At 44.8% G+C, this 21,703-nt stretch overlaps 1 protein-coding gene across 6 annotated transcripts in view; it reads left to right on the plus strand.

Moving 5' to 3' along the window:
- Nucleotides 1-21,703, plus strand: part of LOC110526969 (serine/threonine-protein kinase 32C) — a 150,753-nt gene that overhangs the window by 125,034 nt on the left and 4,016 nt on the right. For all 6 annotated transcript variants that reach the window (XM_021608144.3, XM_090237309.1, XM_090237316.1 and 3 more), the window contains 7 exons: nt 7,235-7,272; nt 8,162-8,251; nt 8,490-8,593; nt 8,918-9,034; nt 14,770-14,895; nt 16,060-16,188; nt 17,126-17,193. In XM_021608144.3, coding sequence (XP_021463819.1) covers nt 7,235-7,272; nt 8,162-8,251; nt 8,490-8,593; nt 8,918-9,034; nt 14,770-14,895; nt 16,060-16,188; nt 17,126-17,193 — 672 coding nt within the window. The remainder of the gene's footprint in view (nt 1-7,234; nt 7,273-8,161; nt 8,252-8,489; nt 8,594-8,917; nt 9,035-14,769; nt 14,896-16,059; nt 16,189-17,125; nt 17,194-21,703) is intronic.

A 21,703-nucleotide genomic window follows, 5' to 3' on the forward strand; every position in this document is an offset into this window, starting at 1 on the left:
TGGCTTGGCCAGTAAGGTAATAGGAACAGGTAGTACTACAAAAACCCTTCTGAAGATACTGTTAAACAACAGAACTCCCGCTGCCACTGTCATGCCTCCTCTAGAGCGCTCCCTCCCTATCAAACTACTTTTCCCCACTTTTGGCAGCCCAGAAGATGATGTTGATCCACTGTTTTTCTTATCTAAGTGTAATGATTTTCTTTCTATCCGGCCCCTTACTGACTTGGAGGTTCTGGCCACCCTCCGCAGTGTTCTCCATGGTACAGCAAGAGACTGGTGGGAGATAGCCCGTGAACATGTGTCAACCTGGGAGGAGTTTCAAAAAATATTCCTCTTAGCCTTCCTCTCAGAGGACTATGGGGATGAACTGGCGGAACGTGTTCGTAACAGAGTCCAGGGTGAAGCAGAGCCAATACGGGACTTTGCCTTCTCCTATCGAGTTCTATGTAGAAGATGGAAGGCTGACATTACTGAGCAGGAGATGGTCAAACTCCTTCTTAAGAACATGGTTCCCCGCCTTGCTAGTCAACTTCGAGAACGTGTGCAAAATGTGGATGATCTGGTGCGGCTTGGGACTCAGTTTGAGAAGGACTGGAAGCGCCACCTCCAAACTAAAAACCCGGTTCCCTCATCCCAGTATACCAATAACTCTCCTGGGGCTAAACCGTCTCAGATATTTGTACCCAAGATCCAGGACAAAAGTCCAGTTATGTGTTGGAGGTGTAAAGTCCAACATCCTCCAGATTCTTGCCCGCTCTATGTCCAGCGTCAGGATTCAGGAAAAGGTCGGAAAGGACCGAAGACTGAAAGTCTAGACAGGCGTGGTGGCTTGCATACAATTGGGTCAGCCTTAATGCCCACCATGAAGCCTTTAGACAGCACAGCTAGCGGTCTTATTCCTATTCCGCAACAACTATTGGTTCCTCTGACTGTTAGGAACTGGAGAGGGAAGGCCATAATCGACACAGGGGCATCTTACACCCTGATGCAAGAGGCCCTGTGGCAGAACATGGCATTACCTCATGAGGAGCTACGAACATGGGAGGAGGGACCATTGTACTTGGCCAATGGAGAACCTACCACTCCCTTGGGCTGGATTAGTATAATAATACAACTGCATGGTGAGACTGTTAACCTTCCTGTGGCAATTCTTGCAGATTCAAGCCTTGCATTTGCTGTAGTCCTTGGCCTAGACTTCCTGTTCTTCAGTGGACTGACCATCTCGATGTCCGAACCCTCCTATCGGCTGCACTCTGACTATTCTCAGCCTCATCCATTTCAACCTGGTAATGCACTGATTTCAGGTTGGAGCCTGCTACATTATGCAGAGTCCGGACAAGGTCAAGTCAGAAACAGAGAAAATATAAAGAGACAAAGACAAAAACATGTTCCACCAGTGAAGTCTGAGAACCCAACTATCACCCTGATTACCGCCGTACCCCCCCTTCTATCCGAGAGCAAAAGCGAACCTGATGCTGATTTCTACATCAAACAAGCGGTGGAACAGGCATGTGTGTCGGATGATGAAAGGTGGCAGCTATCCCAGATGTTGGAAGTGAACAGTGAGGTCTGTACTCTTACACTCGGCCGTACAACCGTCTTCAAACATAAAATCTATACCCGGCATGAGGTCCCCATTAAGCAGCGTCCCTACAGGCTGTCCCCCGCCAAACTGGCAATTCTCAATGAACAGCTCAAAAGCATGTTGGAGAATGGAATTGTGGAACCTTCTTTTTCTGGATGGGCTTCTCCGGTTGTCCTGATTCCTAAGAAAGATGGTGGATATCGATTCTGTGTGGACTACAGGAAGCCGAATGCCATAACAGAAAGTGATGCCTACCCTCTACCAAACATAAATGACATACTGGAATCTCTGGCAGGAGCATCCATCTTTAGTAATCTGGATCTGAACAGTGGCTATTGGCAGGTGTTAATGGATCCCGCTAGTCAGGACAAGACTGCCTTTGTCACCCCTGCTGGTTTGTACTCCTTCAAAGTCATGCCTTTTGGTTTGAAGAATGCTCCAGCAACCTTCCAAAGATTGATGGAGACTGTCCTGGGAGATCTGAGGGGTAGAAATTGTCTTGTGTATCTGGATGACATCATAATCTACTCCTCCTCTGTTGCGGATCATCTGCAAGACATTCAGTCCGTCTTCGACAGACTAAAGGCTGCAGGTTTGACCTTGAACTTGAAGAAGTGTCGTTTCTGTCTGCCAGAACTCAAGTTCCTTGGTCATGTGGTTAATGCTGAAGGTATCCATGCAGATCCAGCCAAAGTTGCAGCCGTGCAGGAATTCCCAATTCCCACATCCATCAAGGCTGTTCAGCGGTTTCTGGGTATGGCTGGATGGTACCACAGGTTTGTGCCTGACTTTTCAAAGGTAGCCGAACCCCTCAATCACCTTAAGAAGAAAGGTGTGAAATTCCAATGGACCCCTGCATGCCAAGGTGCATTTGAAGCACTCAAAAACAGTCTAATTACTCCTCCAGTGCTTGGACATCCTAACCTGAATGCTCATTTCATTGTGTACACGGATGCAAGTCAAACAGGACTTGGAGCAGTCTTGGCTCAACAAACAGGACTTGGAACAGAAGAAGTTCTTGCCTATGCAAGTCGCACCCTTAATTCAGCCGAGAGGAATTATTCAACGACTGAAAGGGAATGCCTCGCTGTGGTCTGGGCTTTGGAGAAATGGAGCTACTACTTGGAGGCAAAGATCTTCACCGTTGTCACAGACCACGCTGCTCTGCAGTGGGTTCTGGCATCAGGCAAGACCAACAGCCGTCTTATTCGCTGGTCTATCAGACTGCAGAAGTTTGACTTCATCATTGAGTATCGCAAAGGAAAACTGAACGTTGTACCAGATGCCCTTTCTCGGATTACAGAGACTGCCAATGTTTGTCCTCCCTTGTGCAGTACCTATACTACCGCTAAATGTCTGGATGATTCCTTTCCTCTGGATGATGAGAGTGTATGGAGAGCACAGCAGAAGGATGCTGCCATCATGGCGATCCACAAGAGTCTGTCTGAAGAAGACTCCAAGAGTCGCTTCAATGATAAGTATAGCATAATTCAGGATAAAGTGTATCGGAAAACTCCAAGAGGGGATGGAATACACAGCACCCATTATCGCGTCTTCATTCCCTCTACATTGTGTGACCAGATAATCCAAGCTTATCATGCCAATCCCATGAGTGGCCATCTTGGAGTTTTTAAAACTTATCGAAGACTACAAGATGTGGTTTACTGGCCAGGCATGTGGGTTGATACCCGGAAGTTTGTACAGCAGTGTGAAGTCTGCCAGAAATACAAACCAGACATTGGCAGACCTGCCGGGAAAATGCAGCAGACCGTGGTGAACCATCCAAATGAAATGTTGGGAATTGACCTCATGGGACCTTTTCCTCCCAGCCGGGGGACACGGAATGAATTTTTATTGGTGGTAGTGGACTACTACACACACTGGGTGGAGTTGTTTCCCCTCCGCAAAGCCACTGCATCAGCCATTGCTCTAATTCTGCGAAGGGAGGTTTTTACCAGATTCGGAATTCCGGACCAAATCCTCTCTGACCGAGGTCCGCAGTTCATATCAGGAATATACAAAGAGCTCTGTACCTACTGGGGTGTAATTGCCAAGCTGACCACAGCCTACCATCCTCAGACCAACCTGACCGAGAGGGTAAACCGAACCCTGAAGGGGATGATTGCTTCATTCGTGGGGGATCAGCACACAAGGTGGGATCAGCATCTTCCAGAATTTCGCTTTGCACTGAACTCTGCCGTGCAGGAGACTTCTGGGGTCACTCCCGCCGAACTCCACCTGGGAAGACCACTAAAAGGACCGATGGACAGGGTCTTGCAAAGTTCGAATGTTTCACCTGACTGCCCAGCGTTTGATGCCGTACAACACCACCACACCTTGCTAGCCAGAGTGGAGGCCAGCAAAACCAAAGCCAAACAACGACAGCTGAGAAACTATGACAAACATAGACGAGACGTGTGTTTTCCACCCCAGTCTCGTGTCTGGGTACGTTCACATCATCTGTCAAAGGCATCTAAGAAGTTCACTGCCAAGCTAGCTTCGAGATGGAAAGGTCCATACCGTGTAGTGCAGCAGTTGGGACCAGTGAACTACTTGGTCTGTTTGGAGGACACTGGGGAAGATGTCAGGACAGTGCATGTTGTTGACCTAAAGCCCTGCTACCCTACGGCAGAAGAGCTGGATCGCAGGCAAAAGCAACACCTGCAGGACCTCTTCGTGGAGGACTCTGATGAGGAGGACTTCCCTGGTTTTGTGTAGCAGGAACATGAACCTGTCAAAGCCTGCATCCTCTCTGTTTCTACAGGCATTGTTTTTTCATGGGGGGAGGAGTGTGGCGAAATCTGCACAGAGCCTTCACCGTGCACTGCCACTTTAAGAGCGCATGAGCAGTAAGGAAGAAGAATATAAAGAGAGCTCGTTCAGCTCTTTGGGGAGGGGCTCTTTGGTGGCGCGACAGTTTGATTGTGTGTGCTGTGCTGCAGAAGTTTTGTTTGTTTTCAGCGTGTGTAGTTTATAGATTATTTAACTCAATCATCGGTGTAATCGCTCTAGGTCGTGGTTGTTTTTGTTTGGGACCACGCCCGTTATGGATCGCATGGATTAGTAGCAACATTGTTGCGAAGCGTTAACATACAAACCATCGGACAGTCAGACAGTACACCTGCACGCCTGAAGACCACAGCTAAGACCTCTCTTGTTCTCTTTCTCTTTTTCTCTTCCCTCTATCGTTCCAGTGCTTTACCCTGAAACAGACTCTCTATTTTTCCAATGCACTTCCCATTGAAGTGCATTAGAGCTGGACTATTATTGCCCTGCCTGAAGTATTTGGACATTTTAGTTAAAAGGGAGGTTGCTTGCCAATTGTGTATTGTTATGTGAACTGTATTGAGATGTACTAATGACATGTGGCTGAGAAGACTGGACATTTTTAAGGCCTTTGTTGTGTCGATGAACACCCCCCCCCCCCCCCCCCCCCCCCCCACATTCATACCCTCTGCACTCATCCACTAGAAAATAATACAGATTATTGCAAATCCTATGTTGATGACTGGGTTCGTTCTTGTATGAAGTTGCTGTTGAATTGCTATGCCATTATTAGTATTAGTATTATTGTATGAGGTATTCTTGTTGCGGTTACCCCTGTGCTGTGATGTGGGTTTTATATGGTGTGTATTCTTTTTTCTCTCCACTGGCTATCTGGTAAACAGGCTACACTCTAGGCAGTCTCTTCTGCTGATGTGTGTGGGTCTGGTAGTGGTTCTCTCTATTCTACTCTTTTCCTTTCGGCATGGTTAATACCTGCCTGGCGCCCGAACAAAAGCTTTCTTTACCCCTCTCTAATAAATACCGCTACAAGTGTAGCGTATGAGACGTAGACTCTGTGGACTAAATGGCTTGGGTTTGGGATCACATTTCCATTAATCCTCTGAAGGAAAACACCAGTTAAAAAAGACTTACTGTAGCCTGATATCATGTTAGTGTAGCGTATGAGACGTAGACTCTGTGGACTAAATGGCTTGGGTTTGGGATCACATTTCCATTAAACCTCTGAAGGAAAACACCAGTTAAAAAATACTTACTGTAGCCTGATATCATGTTAGTGTAGAGTATGAGACTCTCTGTGGACTAAATGGCTTGGGTTTGGGATCACATTTCCATTAAACCTCTGAAGGAAAACACCAGTTAAAAAAGACTTACTGTAGCCTGATATCATGTTAGTGTAGCGTGTGAGACGTAGACTCTGTGGACTAAATGGCTTGGGTTTGGGATCACATTTCCATTAAACCTCTGAAGGAAAACACCAGTTAAAGACTTACTGTAGCCTGATATCATGTTAGTGTAGCGTATGAGACTCTCTATGTGGACTAAATGTATTATTCACACTTTCGTGACAGGCTGCATAATTAAATAAGCGGGGTTGGCTCTGTTAATTGGCTGTGGGCTTGGAGGGGGCTGTGCATGTGGGTTAACACCAAGGTGTTGTTGTTTATGTTGGTCTCCACTGCATTGGTGCCCCACATAAAAAGCATGTGTGGAGAAAACCTGGGAGTGCCTCCCTGGCGTTTGGGATTGGAAATTGCCATGTTCCCAATGTTCCCATTCATCCATGTCGAATATAGTGGTGTAGGGATCAGTACATGGGCGGGCATACGTCCACACATCGGCACACAGTCACATACGTAATACACACACAGGTTGGTCGTTCCAATGTTTAATTTTAAAAGCTTGTTATATTAAATGCAGTGCCCTAGCTTTAAGATAAACAACATGGAAAATGTAATGAATCTGATTTTTTTTATGAATAAGGAAATGTCCCACGTCACTTTTTCTAGGAACATTTGACCCCATTTAACCCCATTTAACCTTTTCACCATTGTAAAGCCCAGGTTATTTTGTTGCTTTGACAAAGTCATTTCTGAAGATAGTTATTTGTCCCTCATTTTAAGGTCAACCCTGTCACATGGACTGAACTATAATTTGAATATGGTGAAACTATTCCTTTTTAAATGATTTTTTTTTTCAAAAGAAACATTGAACATTCAAATCATAGTGTGAAAGCAGGTGAGCATTTTCTGGTGTTTTGTGGTAGAAAACTGAGAGTCGACCATAACATGTCACCCCTGTTACCCATAGTAGATGGTCTAGAAAAGAGTTAAGTTACATTTTTTAAAAATGTGTTAAGCTTGCATTCAATTGCCCCTCCTTGCTGCACTTCCATTCCCCCTGTCACAAGGGGAGCTATGGCTGATTTAAAATGAAATCATCAATGGTAAACCTTGTAACATTTTTCTTAATTTCACCTCTTTTATGGGGGAATTTTTAAATTTTTTATATTAAGTGGGACATGCTCTCTTTATGACAAAATATAAACATTTGGTGAAATAAAATGTTTTTCTTAACAGCATTACACGCCCCCAAAAGGGTTTCTCTTTGTTGAACGACCCAGGCAATACTTACAAGCCTCAATGTACAGATACACTTGCACACACGTAACACCTACAGCTACCCACTCTGTTCCACACACATGTAACACTTACAGCTACCCACTCTGTTCCACACACGTAACACTTACAGCTACCCATTCTGTTCCACACACATGTAACACTTACAGCTACCCATTCTGTTCCACACGCAGTTCCATATTCTTAGACAATGATTTCTGTGTTTCTCTCTGTTTCTATCTCACAGGGATATCAAACCAGACAACATCTTGTTAGATGAGCAAGGTGAGAATGCCTCTTCTTAGAGATGACTTTATCTTGTACTCATTAGATGTTTACGACGCGTGTGTGTTTTACCTTTGTCACATGCTTTATGAAGGCACGTGTAGGCCATTTGAGTGACATTGTTGTTCATGTGCGTGTGTACAGTATGTGTGGTAGAGAAGGAGAGAGAGGGAGAAAGAGAAAAATGTCCCTATGTACAGTAAAGCGAGCTTCTGAGAAGGAAAATGGTCCAAGGTGACAGGTAGGACACACAGTCATGACTCTGCAGGATGTTACTGTAGGTATCACCACAGTAGTGGGGTCAGTACTCATGCAGAATAGCCAGAATGTGTGTCTCACACCCCACCATGCTTTGAAGACATGCAGAAAGAAGCACAAGGACACACTAGTCCTCTTCACTACTGCGGTCTAGAGACATCAGCTCTTACAGTAAAATGCTCAGGCAGACTGCTTCAAGTCTTTTTTAAATATATATTTGTAATGTGTTTTATTGTTTTAAGGACAGTGACAGGCAGAAGGTAGAGACGGAGACAGATACAGAGGGAGACTGGGAGTAGGGGCCGAGGCAGGATTCATAACCCCGTCGCCAGCGGGTAGACCAGACTCCGGCAAACAAATGTCTCGTTGACACACTGAATCATGTTTTTACTAAGCTATTTGTGTTTTGTTTTTGTTTGTCAGTTAGTTAGTCAGAGACAACAAATTTGATTTCGGTTACATCAGGCAATAAAGATTGAAAGCCTACTCAAGTTCAGACAAAAATAGATACCGTAGCTTTAAGTTTCTTTTGGATTGTTTTGTTTAAAGAAAGAAACGTGTTTTTGGGAGTTTTATGGAAGTGGTGTTACAGTATATTTGAGTTTGGTTCTAAGGAGCGCTTCTTTCACAGGCCACGCCCACCTGACAGACTTCAACGTTGCTACAATAATCAAGGATGGAGAGAGGGCCACGGCCTTAGCTGGAACCAAGCCCTACATGGGTAAGACTTTTTTTTTTTTTTACCTGTTATTCCTTCAGCCCTTGGAAACCTTTGTCACTAGCCTGGACCCAGATCTGTTTGTACTGTCTTGCCAACTCCTATGGTCCTAGTCACGACTATGACAAGACCGATCTGGAACCGTATCACTAACATACTGTGTAAATATCCATTTGTGTTTGATGGTCTCGTGTAGGTGTAGCCTAGCTGACTGACTCTGTCTGTGTTGCATCTCCTCCAGCCCCAGAGATCTTCCAGTCCTTTGTGAGCGGAGGGGTGGGTTATGCCTTTGAGGTGGATTGGTGGTCACTCGGCGTGACGGTTTTTGAGGTGCTGCGTGGATGGGTAAGGAAAGGCATTATGGGAAGTGGAGCTGTTCTTGAGTAACGAAAACTGAAGCTTACTGTATGTGGTTAATACTATCTTCTTTCAATTTCTCAGTCTGTCTATGCTTTCTTCCCTCTCTCTCTCTCTCTCCCCCATCTCTCTCTTACTCTCTCTCTCTCTCTCTCTCTCTCTCTCTCTCTTTCTCTCTCTCCCCATCTCTCTCTTACTCTCTCTCTTCCTTAATCCTCCCCCTCTCTCTTCCGTCCTCCTCCCTCTCTCCCCCTTCCCTCTCCCTCTCACCCTCTCTCTCGCTCTCTCTCTCTCGCTCTCTCCCTCTGTCAGAGGCCCTATGAGATCCATGCCAGTAACTCAGTGGAGTCTTTAATGCAGCTCTTCAGTACAGTCAGTGTGCAGTACAACTCCACCTGGCCCAAGGATCTGGTTCATCTCATGAGGAAGGTAAGTGGGGAGTGGAAGTGGGAAGGAGAAAGATGAGCGGAGGGGATTTCGATTTTTGATTTATTACAATCCCCATTAGTCGATGCCAATAGCAACAGCTAGTCTTACTGGGGTCCAAGAAGAGCGGCGAGCAGAGGAAAGGAGAGTAAAAGTGAGGAGAGGAGATGAGATGAGGGGCAGAAGTGGAGAGATGGGCTGCTGTAGAGGGGAGAGTTGTCAGGGGAAAGTCTACAGTGGAATGTCTAGAGTGGAGTAGAGAGTCGAGTCAGTGGTCAGAAGACATTGGGGGGGCTCACAAAAGTATTTGAGGTGAAAGTGGATGGAGGGAGAGTTTCCTGAGGCTGAGGGGAACAGAGGGAGAGATTTAGAGATATAAGGACGAGGAGAGACAAATGGAGTGATAGGGAGTCAGAGTAGTGAGGGACTACTCTCTCTAATCTGTGCGTGTCTGCTCCAGTCAGAGCCAACGAGGCTCCAGGGCGATGGCATCTGTATCTTCCGCTTGGCTGCGGATCGATTACCATGTCTGAACCCCACCTAGACGGACCTAACCAGCCCTCTGGGAGAAATGACTCGTCTGAATTTTCAGAGCGGGAGAATTTGGAGAGAGATGGTTGACATGGCAACCGAACTACATCCCAAAATCATTTCTCCTAGGTTTATGTTAAGCTATCCCACGGCGAAACTTAACAGCTGTTCTATTTCAAATAATTGTTTCGATGTCTCACAAATGGGGATTCACTCTAGAAGATTCACTAACTGAAGAACCAATCACAGCGTCTGTTGGAGAAGCTCTCCTCGGTGCGACTAGATCACGGTCTCCTACTGAACTGTTCTCAGGCGAAACCGTGAGGTTAAAGCTGCAGAACGTAGGACCTCAGCTCCTGTCGATAGTGTTGAGTACTGATGAGAGGAAAGTTTTGCTTAGAGTATAAATAGTTTTCTACTCCTCAGTCTCCGGTGGTAGCTAGCGTCACAAGCAAGCCCCAGGTAGTTGAGCCGCCACTGGCCAACGACTTCAAGCCCAGTGCTGCGTCACAGACCGACACTTCTCTTCCTGGGAAGACAGAGCGCATTTCCGCCTCCATCTTCCAGATGTTTTACGTGTCTGCTGCACATTCATTAGAGGAGCCATTGACGGATGTAGAGAGGGCAACACACTGGCACCAGGGTTTTTTAGCGGCAGGGAGAGGGCATCACACTGGCACCAGGGTTTTTTAGCGGCAGGGAGAGGGCAACACACTGGCACCAGGGTTTTTTAGCGGCAGGGAGAGGGCATCACACTGGCACCAGGGTTTTTTAGCGGCAGGGAGAGGGCATCACACTGGCACCAGGGTTTTTTAGCGGCAGGGAGAGGGCAACACACTGGCACCAGGGTTTTTACGTGGCAGGTAGAGGGCATCACACTGGCACCAGGGTTTTTTTGTGGCAGGTAGAGGGCATCACACTGGCACCAGGGTTTTTTCGCAATGCAAAACCCCCAGGCGACACAGCAGGCTGCGAACCCACCATTTGGTTCTCCTTACAGAGGCCGACAGTGGGGGATGTGGTCCTTCGCTGCTACCGCATCCAGGTCCCATCCACCTGATTCCCCTGGGAAGAAGGGTCACCTGACCTAGGGGTGCGTTCCCAGCAGTAGAGAGGGGCAGCAAACAGGTCACTACATGTTCTGGCCTGTCCCCAAGTGTCCCCCGTGCCACAGCTCTCCCTCAGCGCATTCACAAGCACCTGAGGCAAAAAGACAAATGATCATTCACCCCATTCTGGACCTACTTCAACAGCTATCTGAGAAAGTACACGTTTCGCATTCTTACGCTCAAAGTGCTGCCTCGCTCTATTCGTCGAGGCGATGTTACTCAATGCTTATTTTCACATACAGTGCCTTGCGAAAGTATTCGGCCCCCTTGAACTTTGCAACCTTTTGCCACATTTCAGGCTTCAAACATAAAGATATAAAACTGTATTTTTTTGTGAAGAATCAACAACAAGTGGGACACAATCATGAAGTGGAACGACATTTATTGGATATTTCAAACTTTTTTAACAAATCAAAAACTGATAAATTGGGCGTGCAAAATTATTCAGCCCCCTTAAGTTAATACTTTGTAGCGCCACCTTTTGCTGCGATTACAGCTGTAAGTCGCTTGGGGTATATCTCTATCAGTTTTGCACATCGAGAGACTGAAGTTTTTTCCCATTCCTCCTTGCAAAACAGCTCGAGCTCAGTGAGGTTGGATGGAGAGCATTTGTGAACAGCAGTTTTCAGTTCTTTCCACATATTCTCGATTGGATTCAGGTCTGGACTTTGACTTGGCCATTCTAACACTTGGATATGTTTATTTTTGAACCATTCCATTGTAGATTTTGCTTTATGTTTTGGATAATTGTCTTGTTGGAAGACAAATCTCCGTCCCAGTCTCAGGTCTTTTGCAGACTCCATCAGGTTTGAAATATCCAATAAATGTCGTTCCACTTCATGATTGTGTCCCACTTGTTGTTGATTCTTCACAAAAAAATACAGTTTTATATCTTTGTTTGAAGCCTGGAATGTGGCAAAAGGTCGCAAAGTTCAAGGGGGCCGAATACTTTCGCAAGGCACTGTAAGTATTCTGCCAGCACACGGGACGTTTCTCAGGTGTGCCTTTCAAGACACAGCCTGCGAATACCTCGCTGTCCCCTTCGGGCTAGCACTAGCATACACAAACGTTCAGCAAGTGTGTGGAAGCAGCCCCAAAACAGGAGAAAGCGGTATGCGACATGACTTCCCTTTTTAACCCATCTCACCGGCCAAACGTTAGCCTATTATCATGGAAGAAGATGACTGAAAATTCGTCATTGGCTTTATTACTCTGATTGGTTAGAGATGACTAAATCACTGATTACTTTGTTTTGTACAACACCCCTCATTTTGACGTCGCCACAAACAACTTCAGTCTCAGACTGAAGTATGTAGCGAACGATAGAGCAGCAGATTAATTCAGTTTGAGTTGTCAGGCAAGGATTCTCTCTTTCATCGGGCTACACTATTGGACAACCACATCACGTTGTTCCGATAGTGCCTCTCCCTCTCTGTCACGCTCAAAACCTGCCTCTGAGTGCTGGGATTGATTGCGTCCCCCATCTCAGTTGTACCGCTAGGACGACTGAGAATAGAAGAGAGCTCACCTCTTCTCATTATGCGCAACTCATTTCCTGGGTGTACTGAATGTAGGAGTAGACTTATTGTCCAGAGGGAATCCACTTTACGGGGATTGGAGACCCCATCCCCAGATCTAGGAGATACACGATCTAGTCACTGTAGATCTCTTCGCATCGAACAAAGACACACACACCACTGGGGTTGGACCCACTGACACCTCCTTGGCCAAAGGTGATGATTTACGCTTTTCCTCCTCTCTGCTTGATACTCCCCACTCTGGACAGCGTGAGGGAACAAGGCTTATCCCTCCTCTCGATAGCCACTCGATGGCCATGGAAGCTCTACTCTCCTGCTTTACAATAAGCCCAGGCTGCTACCATTAGGATCTTTTGACCCAAAGCGAATAAAGATGTTTTCCACCCTCACCCAGAAACCATGGCCCTCTGGGCCTGGCCCGTGAGAGGATGCGACGGGCTTGCCAATCGGAATCATTGAGACTATCCAGAGTTCAAGGGCCTCTTCGACACGCTCACTGTATGGAAACAAGTTGTGCGTTTTTTGATAAGTGTTGTGAACAATAGCCTTCAGATAATTCCTTACCGATGCTCAGTATCCAAGGTTTTATGCTTCTTGCAGGACATTTTAGGCAGAGGGAAGACATTTTCATTTTCCACTGGTTAAGGTCTATTTAACTGCTATCTCGGCCTGTCATATAGGCTTGGACAGTAACATAGTAGGGATACGCCCTCGGTTATGTCGTTTTTCTGAAGGGAGCACGTTGCTTATGCCCAGTTTCCAAGCCTTTAACCCCATCTTAGGACCTGTCTATTGTGCTTGAGGCAATTTTGCAGCAGCCTTTTAAGCCGCTGGATAGTGTGGAGATGAAATATCTCTCCTTCAAAACAGCTTTAGTGACTGACCTTACATCAGCAAAGCAAGTGAGTGACCTGCATGATTTGTCAGTCCACCATTCGTGCCTACAGTTTGCCCCGGTGTTATCCAAGGTAACATTGTTACCCATCCCCGCCTTTATGCCTAAGGTCAGAGGCAATTAAAATGGTCTCTTCTTAGAGCTTATGGCTTTCCAGCCGCCGCCCTTCACTTCTACGGAAGAAGAACGTCTCCACCATTTATGTCCAGTGCTTTGACAGAACGAGAGCATGTCGAAAGAGTGACCAACTCTTCGAGTGGGCCCCTCTCTTGTCAACGGCTATCCCATTGGACAGTGGAGGCTATTGTAATGCCTTATAATAGCAAGGGTTTGCAGTCAGGGTTGAAGAGTAACTGATTGCAGTTACCGTTTTCTTGTAATCAGTAATGTTACAGGCAAAAATATTGTAATCAGATTACATATACTTTTGAAAAACGACATGATTACTTCTGGGATACTTTTAGATTCAAGATACATTATGACACCTTTCTGTTTTCTCAATGACACTCAATTCAGCATTGGAAAAAGGCACAAATTTAAGTTTGTTCGTCCTGAACGAGTCTGACCGCAAGTACATGACCACTATGATGACATGTCAAATGCGTTTGATGGATGCTTTTTGTCTTCTTCTGATGCCTCTTAAGAGGAAAGTAATTCAAAAGTAACTGAAAGTTATCAGTTTATCTTACTGAGTTTGGGTAATCCAAAAGTAACTTTACTGATTACAATTTTGGACGTAACTAGTAACATAACTATAACTAGTAGTTGTAACGGATTACATTTAGAAAGTAACCTACCCAGCCCTGTTTACAGCCCCGGGAGGGCCTGAGGGCTCATTCCACCAAAGGTATGGTTACCTCTTGGGCACTGTTCAAATGCATCTCTTTGCAAGAGATTTACAATGCGGCATGTTGGGCCACCCTGGTTTTGTGATAATGTGAGTGAGATGACTCACTGCATTTCCATGCTCGCAAGGAAGAGAGGCATGAGTTTTTAAACTTTGTTTCCATTGAACATGCCATACAAATAAAGGAATTATATTAAGAGTGCCTTGATCCTCCTTTCATTTGGAAGAGAGGCATGCTTGAGAATGACCAGAGGCGGGGCGAGTTGCGCCTTATAAGGCGGGGAGGGGCTCACCTCTTCTCCAACTTTACCTGCCTGTCTCCAAAAGATGCTGTGATTTGGTTCTTCATTTCGTGAATCTGCTAGAGCGAATCCCCATATGTGAGACGTCTATCTCACATTGTCATAGAACCGGGGTTTCGTAAATACTCTAGATTTCCCTTCATTGTAGATACAATACTATTGATACAAGTTTATTGTATCCCTGACAATGATCTCAATCCTTATCTAATTAAATGTATGCTAATCGGGGTGGCGTCTTTATTTTGGATTGAAAAGGCACCTGATCCCTGTACTGTAAGACTGTGGCTGATTTAAGAGTGCCCCCTAATGTCGATACTACCTAGATTATTGGATCTGATTTTAACATTCAACCTGTTTAGTCACAAGCCATAAGGTTTTTCAATTCAATACGACTTTATTAATCCCTGCGGAGAAATTAGAAAGCAATGTAGTGGATAATGTAGAGGTGATAGTGTTTGAGACTTTAATGGAACTAAATGATGTATAGTATAATCTGTGTGTGTGTGTGTCTCCCAGCTGCTGACGGTGAACCCAGAGCATCGTTTCTCCAGCCTGTCTCACATGCAGACAGCTCCCTACCTCTCTGACATCAACTGGGACGCTGTGTACGAGAAGAAGATAGAGGCTGGCTTTGTCCCTAACGTAAGTATCTATCACATGGGAGCATAAAATGCAGTGTGCTGCGTTTTCACCTTTTTATGGACTGTAAACACTGATTCACACTTCACACATACAGTATATAAGATTAACTACATTATCTCATCTTGTTCATTTATTCAGACAAATAAACGTACACATGTAGTCTTATACATAATCCAGTCTCTCACACTCGTTACATTCTGTGAAATGTCCAGTATTTGCTTCGCTGTTATTATTTATATTATTATTTAATCCCTGTACATATCTACCTCTAATACTCCAGTATCCCTGCACATTATACACGTGGTACTGGCACTGACCTTGTATATTCATGGGTTGCAATTTGCGTCATTATTGTTTTGAACGTTCGTTTTAGTACGGATGTTCAACTGAGCATTCTACTCGATGCATCCTCATTGGGCGCTGATGAAGATTAGGTCTAAAGTGCATTACTGTGGCTTGAAAACACATTACATTTCAAAAGAAGGCAAATAATTAGTAGGAAAACCTTTTGTCATCATTTAAATGATGGACTTTAGATGGACTTTAGATGCGTTATAACGTTAGCTAGCTAGCTAAGATTGAGGGTAGACCTCCAGATTTTAGCTAGCTAACATTAGCATTGCTAGCTATTTTTTATTAACTTTGCTCGCTAATGACAACATTGCCAGCCGTCTAAAGTATATTGACAACATGATGATGATGGCAAAGTTGTTTCCTGCTAAATATGTGTCTACTTTAGCAATGGCATCGTATTCCCAAGCCCCTATAGTGTAATTTAGACTAAACAGTCATTAGCCCTGGTTCTACTTTTGAGCATCAATACTGCTGTGGTGTCTGTAGAACGTTGATAACAAAGGCAACCGACACGACCAAGGGACATTTGTGCAACCCGTAAATAGCTTCCTCTCTTATTACTATTACTTTTTTATATTGAATACTGCACTGTTGGCTAGGGCTTGCAAGTTAAGCACTTCACTGTACTGAAATAAATAAATATAAATAACTATAATAAGTCTATTGTAGCCAATAAACTATGCTAGTCCATTTTATTCATGCTGTGGAGTGTGTGTGTGTGTGTGTGTGTGTGTGTGTGTGTGTGTGTGTGTGTGTGGATTTAGGTATATAGTTATTCATTAGTGTACTGTGTGTGTCTTGGTTCCACAGAAGGGCCGTCTGCATTGCGACCCCACCTTTGAGCTGGAGGAGATGATACTAGAATCTCGTCCCCTCCACAAGAAGAAGAAGAGGCTGGCCAAAAACAGGTCACGGGAAGCCAGCAAGGATTCCCAGTCTGTGAGTGTCACATCAACCAGTCACTACTGACTGTACCTGGGTCATGTTAATCAGAATCACTTTATTCGCCAAGTACATTTAACACATACCCAGAATTTGACTTAGGGAATAGGTGCTGCCAGCAATAGACAATGTACAAACAGAATACAGACAAGTCAACCAAATGGAAGGAAACATGGAGGGACTACCTGAATTTGTCCAATTAGAAATGTTCTATGTTGCCCCAAAAAATGTTAAATAGTGCTAGGACAGTGTGGCAGATCTGGTTTACACAGTGTGCAGGGATGGCAGTCTGTAGCCTCCTCTTCCCCAGTTGTTATTTTTCTCCCTTCATTTCATGAATATCATGAATATCTTTGTCTTAAAGGCCGGTTATTTTCTTACATGATTACAGTATTATAAGAAATCCACCTTATCTGTGATTGCGGCCATTATTTAACATGGATTTTAGACAATCCATATGTATGAGCTGTGCCAGGTTTTCATTGGCCAAGCCCCTCATTACGAGCACCACATTATTAAAGTCGACCTTCGGTGTTATCAAGAGTGATCTCTGGGCGCTGTAAAAGCAGTAAAGCTTGTATCTTCTAACAATAGGCCCCCATCGTACTCCGGGCCTGAGCAGTCTTCTTGTGTGCGAGGGGGCTCAGTTATTACCTAGATGATTAAATTATGAAGCCATCAGTGGTGATGTCATGCCTCCAAGTGCTTTCGGAAATATGAGCTTCTATTTTTGTCCTGTGCCAAACAACCAATTTGAGGGAAAGCACACAAACATATCACTGGGCGTGATTTAAAGGAGGGAAGAAGGGGGTGTTTGTAATCTTTCAGGTCTCACTGGTGATTGATTGAGGTGAGGTTGATCTCGTACTTCATCATTGTCGACCTGTGTGGGTGATGATGATAATGGCTATTCTCTTTCCTTCACTGCCCTCAGGAGAACGACTACCTACAGGAGTGCCTTGAAGTCGTGCAGTCAGAGTTCATGATCTTCAACCGCGAGAAGTAAGACCACAAACCAAACCCTTCGCCTGGAGACAAATCAGAACATATTAATGTTAAACCTTTGTGGAATGCTTTTTTTTTTTAAGTGGTACGCATGAGGCTGAGATACCACCTACATAAGGACTATATGACACCTGACACACACGACGTGAATAGATATTTATAAATGTTTGTTTCACCTGACCCAAGCATTGTTAGCTCTATAATAATATACTAAGATTATATAAACGCAGAACCAATTACTGAACCTGGGAGACGAATACAAAACATATTAATATTACATCATTCTTAGCTCTGTAGTGGCAGAAATTATTCACACTGCTTTACTTTTTCCACGTTTTGTTGTTACTGCCTTAATATAAAATTGATCAAATGTAGATTTTGTGTCACTGATCTACACACAATACCCCATAATGTCGAAGTGGAATGTTGTTTGAAGAACATTTTTCAAATTAATAACAAATGTGAAGCTGAAATGTCAATAAGTATTCAACCTCTTTCTTTGTGGCAAGCCTTAAGTTCAGGAGTAAAAATGTGCTTAACAAATCACATAGTAAGTTTCATGGACTCATTCTGTGTTCAATTATAGTGGTTAACATACAATTATCTGTAAGGTCCCTCAATTGAGTATTGAATTTCAAGCACAGATTCAACTACAAAGACCAGGGAGCTATTTCAATGCCTCAAAGAAGGACACCGATTTGTAGATGTGTAAAAAAAAAACAGACGCTGAATATCCATTTGAGCATGGTTAAGTATTAATTCAGCTTACACCCAGTCACTACAAAGATACAGGTGTCGTTCCTAACTCAGTTGCCGAAGAGGAAGGAAACTGCTCCTTCACTCTAAGGTCAATGGTGATTTTAAAACAGTTACAGGGTTTAATTGTTGTGATATGAGAACTGAGGATGGATCAACAACACTGCAGTTACTCCGCAATACTAACTTAAATGACAGAGTGAAAAGAAGGAAGCCTGTTTGCAACAAGGTACTTAAGTAATCCTTCAAAAAAATTGGCAAAGAAATGCACTTTTTTTCCTGAATACAAAGTGTTATGTTTGGGGCAAATCCAACACAACACGTTACTGCATTGTGTTGTCATCAGCAAGTACTAGGGAGTTTTTTTAATTTGTATTATTATTAATTATTATTAATTTTATTTTTGTACCCCTTTTTTCTCCCCAATTTCGTGGTAATTGTTTAGTAGCTACTATCTTGTCTCATCGCTACAATTCCCGTACGGGCTCGGGAGAGACGAAGGTTGAAAGTCGTGCGTCCTCCGATACACAACCCAACCAACCCACACAGTGCGCATCCAACCCGGAAGCCAGCCGCACCAAGGAGGAAACACCGTGCACCTGGCAACCTTGGTTAGCATGCACTGCGCCCGGCCCGCCACAGGAGTCGCTGGTGCGCGAACCCAGGGTCTCTGGCTGCAGTACAGCGCCCTTAACCACTGCGTCACCCGGGAGGCCCTGTACTAGGGAATTTTTATTAGGATAATCCTAGAGGAAAACCTGGTTTAGTCTGCTTTTCAACAGCAACTGAGAGACAAATCCACCTTTCAGTAGGACAATAACTTAAAACACAAAGTCCAATCTACACTGGAGTTGCTTACCAAAACAATATTGAATAGCAATGATCGACAATCAACTTGACACAGCTTGAAGAATTTTATAAAGAATAATGGGGAAATATTGTACAATCCAGGTGTGCAAAGCTCTTTCATACCCAAAAAGACTCCTACAAAGTATTGACTCGGGTGTGAATACTTATGTAAATTAGGTAATAAAATCTAGGGTATTGTGTGTAGATGGGTGAGAAAGAAAATCTATGCAATAAATGTTTTAACTCAGGCTGTAACACATCAAAATTTGGAATGAATCAAGGGGTATGAATACTTTCTGAAGTCACTGTATATGAGGCCTCCCACTCTTTCTATTCTGGTTAGGGTCAGTTTGCGCTGTTATGTGAAGAGAGTAGTACACAGCGTTGTACGAGATCTTCCGTTTCTTGACAATTTCTCACATGGAATAGCCTTCATTTCTCAGAACAAGAATAGACTGACAAGTTTCAAAGTTCTTTGTTTCTGGCCGTTTTCAGCCTGTAATCGAACCCACAAATGCTGATGCTCCAGATACTCAACTAGTCTAAAGAAGGCCAGTTTTACTGCTGCTTTATTCAGCACAATAGTTTTCTGCTGTGCTAACATAATTGCAAAAGGGTTTTCTAATGATCAATTAGCTTTTTTAAAATGATAAACTTGGATCAGCTAACAAAACGTGCTATTGGAACACAGGAGTGATGGTTGCTGATAATGGGCCTCTGTACGCCTATGTAGATATTCCATAAAACATCAGCTGTTTCCAGCTACATAAACAGGTGGTCTCAGACCGAACTGCGATCTGTACCCCTTTGTAACTGTAGACCGAGAGATGGCAGGCCAGAACACAGGGTGAACTGTTGGCTGCCACTCTCTGCCGCAGGGGGCGTACCCCTGGGTCAGCCCCGGTTTTTCCCTACAGGGGAACCAACTGGGCGGGACCTTGATGTGGCTGCAGCGAAGGATCGTTTTCCCAACTGTCGTCCCCGAACTGTGGGATCGATGCCCGCTGTACCAGCCTGGGATTCCTGTGGAAAGCCCTGTTGACAGTGAATTGCCTTCTCCCTGCCACTAAGCCTTGGTTCGTGGAGGGGTCGACCAGGTAGCCACAATTCTCCAGTCTAGGAGGCAGGAAGAAGTTGAGGGCTTCGCCCTCCTTCTTTCAAAGTTTGCACTTCTGCCACAAATGGCGGTGACAGCCGGCCAAAACAGTTCCTTCGGCTGCTTTCTCCTTGTCTGACAGGTTAGATAAGTTGAGCCACAAGGCTCTCTCCCATACCGCTCCAGCCTTGAATGGCGCTCCTGGAGGCTCGGAGCTTGAGGACTCTGATGACACAGATCTAATCACAAAGGTCTGGTTTAGGCTTGCAATAGCTAGGAGATTATGCAGCCTGTTAAGCCGTACAGAATGTGTAGGCCTAGAGGTAACGGCTTGCACCTCCTCATCCTCTTCCTCCTCCGCTGCCTGGAGGAGGTCAGTCATACCCTCGCCATTGTCTTCGTCGATGACGAGGTCCAATTCCCCCTTCTCCGGGGCCAATGTCTTTGGGATAGCCATCCATGACATCCTCCCATGAAGGCTGGGTCTGCGAGGCAGTCTCCCCACTCAAGTTCAGTGTGGGAGACTAACCACATCGGGCTGCTCTGCGAGCTCTCCGTCGGAGGGTGTTAGCAGCAAAAGAAAACACAATGGACCCATGGCCAGTGGTCATAGAACGCTGTTCCGCGTGTTCGAGACCCAGGCAGTCGGGTATAGTTTCCCTGCATATGGTTGCTCCACATAGGCATGGGTGTGCCGATGCTGAAGCAGGGGCCGGGGCCTTGCTCGGGAACCCCTTGGGCTGAGCTAGCAGGCTCCATGGCTACAAAAACAGCTAATCCAAGAACAAAGTGAAAAGTAACTAGTGTTCGGCCACTTGGGCAAGTAGCCTAGCTAGTTAACACAGTGATAGTCGGAAAAGCTAATCTTTTACCAATGTCAATGTAGCTAGTGTTCGCCATTTAGGTTAGTAGCCTAACTAGTAAGCACAAAGTTAGCTAAAGGAAGCTAGCGCCTTGTTGGTCTTGCGAAGAACAAATGCATGTCTCTTGACCGATAAGCAGAAACGCTAGGACGGTTGGTTTAGTCAACGTGGCACCGGAGTGAGTTGAACTAAATGAGAGAGCGAGCTTCCAGGTAGAAAAACTAGTCGGTAGGATAGGTAGCCTTACAGCGAGCAAGCCCGGTTAGCTAAGCCTTGCAGGTGAGCTAGCTAAGGCTCAGCAGCTAGCCTTGTGATGTTAGCTACAACAGGAGATGAGGGAAGAAAAGCAGTGAAGCTAATTCTTACCCTAAGTAAAAATCATTTCAGTAAATTCACCCAACACAAAATACGAGAGCTGATAACCCTGCGCTCGGCATCATAACCTTGACGGCACACATGTGAATAGTTAAATTGGAAAACAGGTCAAGCCGTGCTGAGGAGAGCTAGATATAACTCTTCTGAGAATAAGAGAGGTGAGTGATTGGGGCGGGCGAGTGGCTCTTTAGTATGAGGGGAGCGGCTCCCTCATTCGCCACTCGACATGTCTATCTCCTTAGAGATTCTGGTGAATCCCACTTGTGAGATATTTAAACTAACAACTGAAAGAGAACCCCAGGGTCTAATGAAAAGCTTATTAACATTAAAATCATTGTTAACTTATATAATCTTATCATAGAGCTTTGACCATTATTTGCAATGGTATCTATTCCTTATAGAACAGTGATGCAATATGTGGTCATCATATCAAGGGTTAAAACGTGGTAGAATGAATTAGACTCATATTAGTTTTCCGTTTCTGCCATTTTTAAGTTTTATGGTGAATAACTGTTTATATTCTGCATCCTTCCTGACCATGTAGCTTCCAGTGACACTGACATTCCTC

This window comes from Oncorhynchus mykiss, chromosome 1, assembly GCF_057628025.1.
Source record: "Oncorhynchus mykiss isolate SJ-2025 chromosome 1, ASM5762802v1, whole genome shotgun sequence".
Lineage (NCBI taxonomy): Eukaryota > Metazoa > Chordata > Actinopteri > Salmoniformes > Salmonidae > Oncorhynchus > Oncorhynchus mykiss.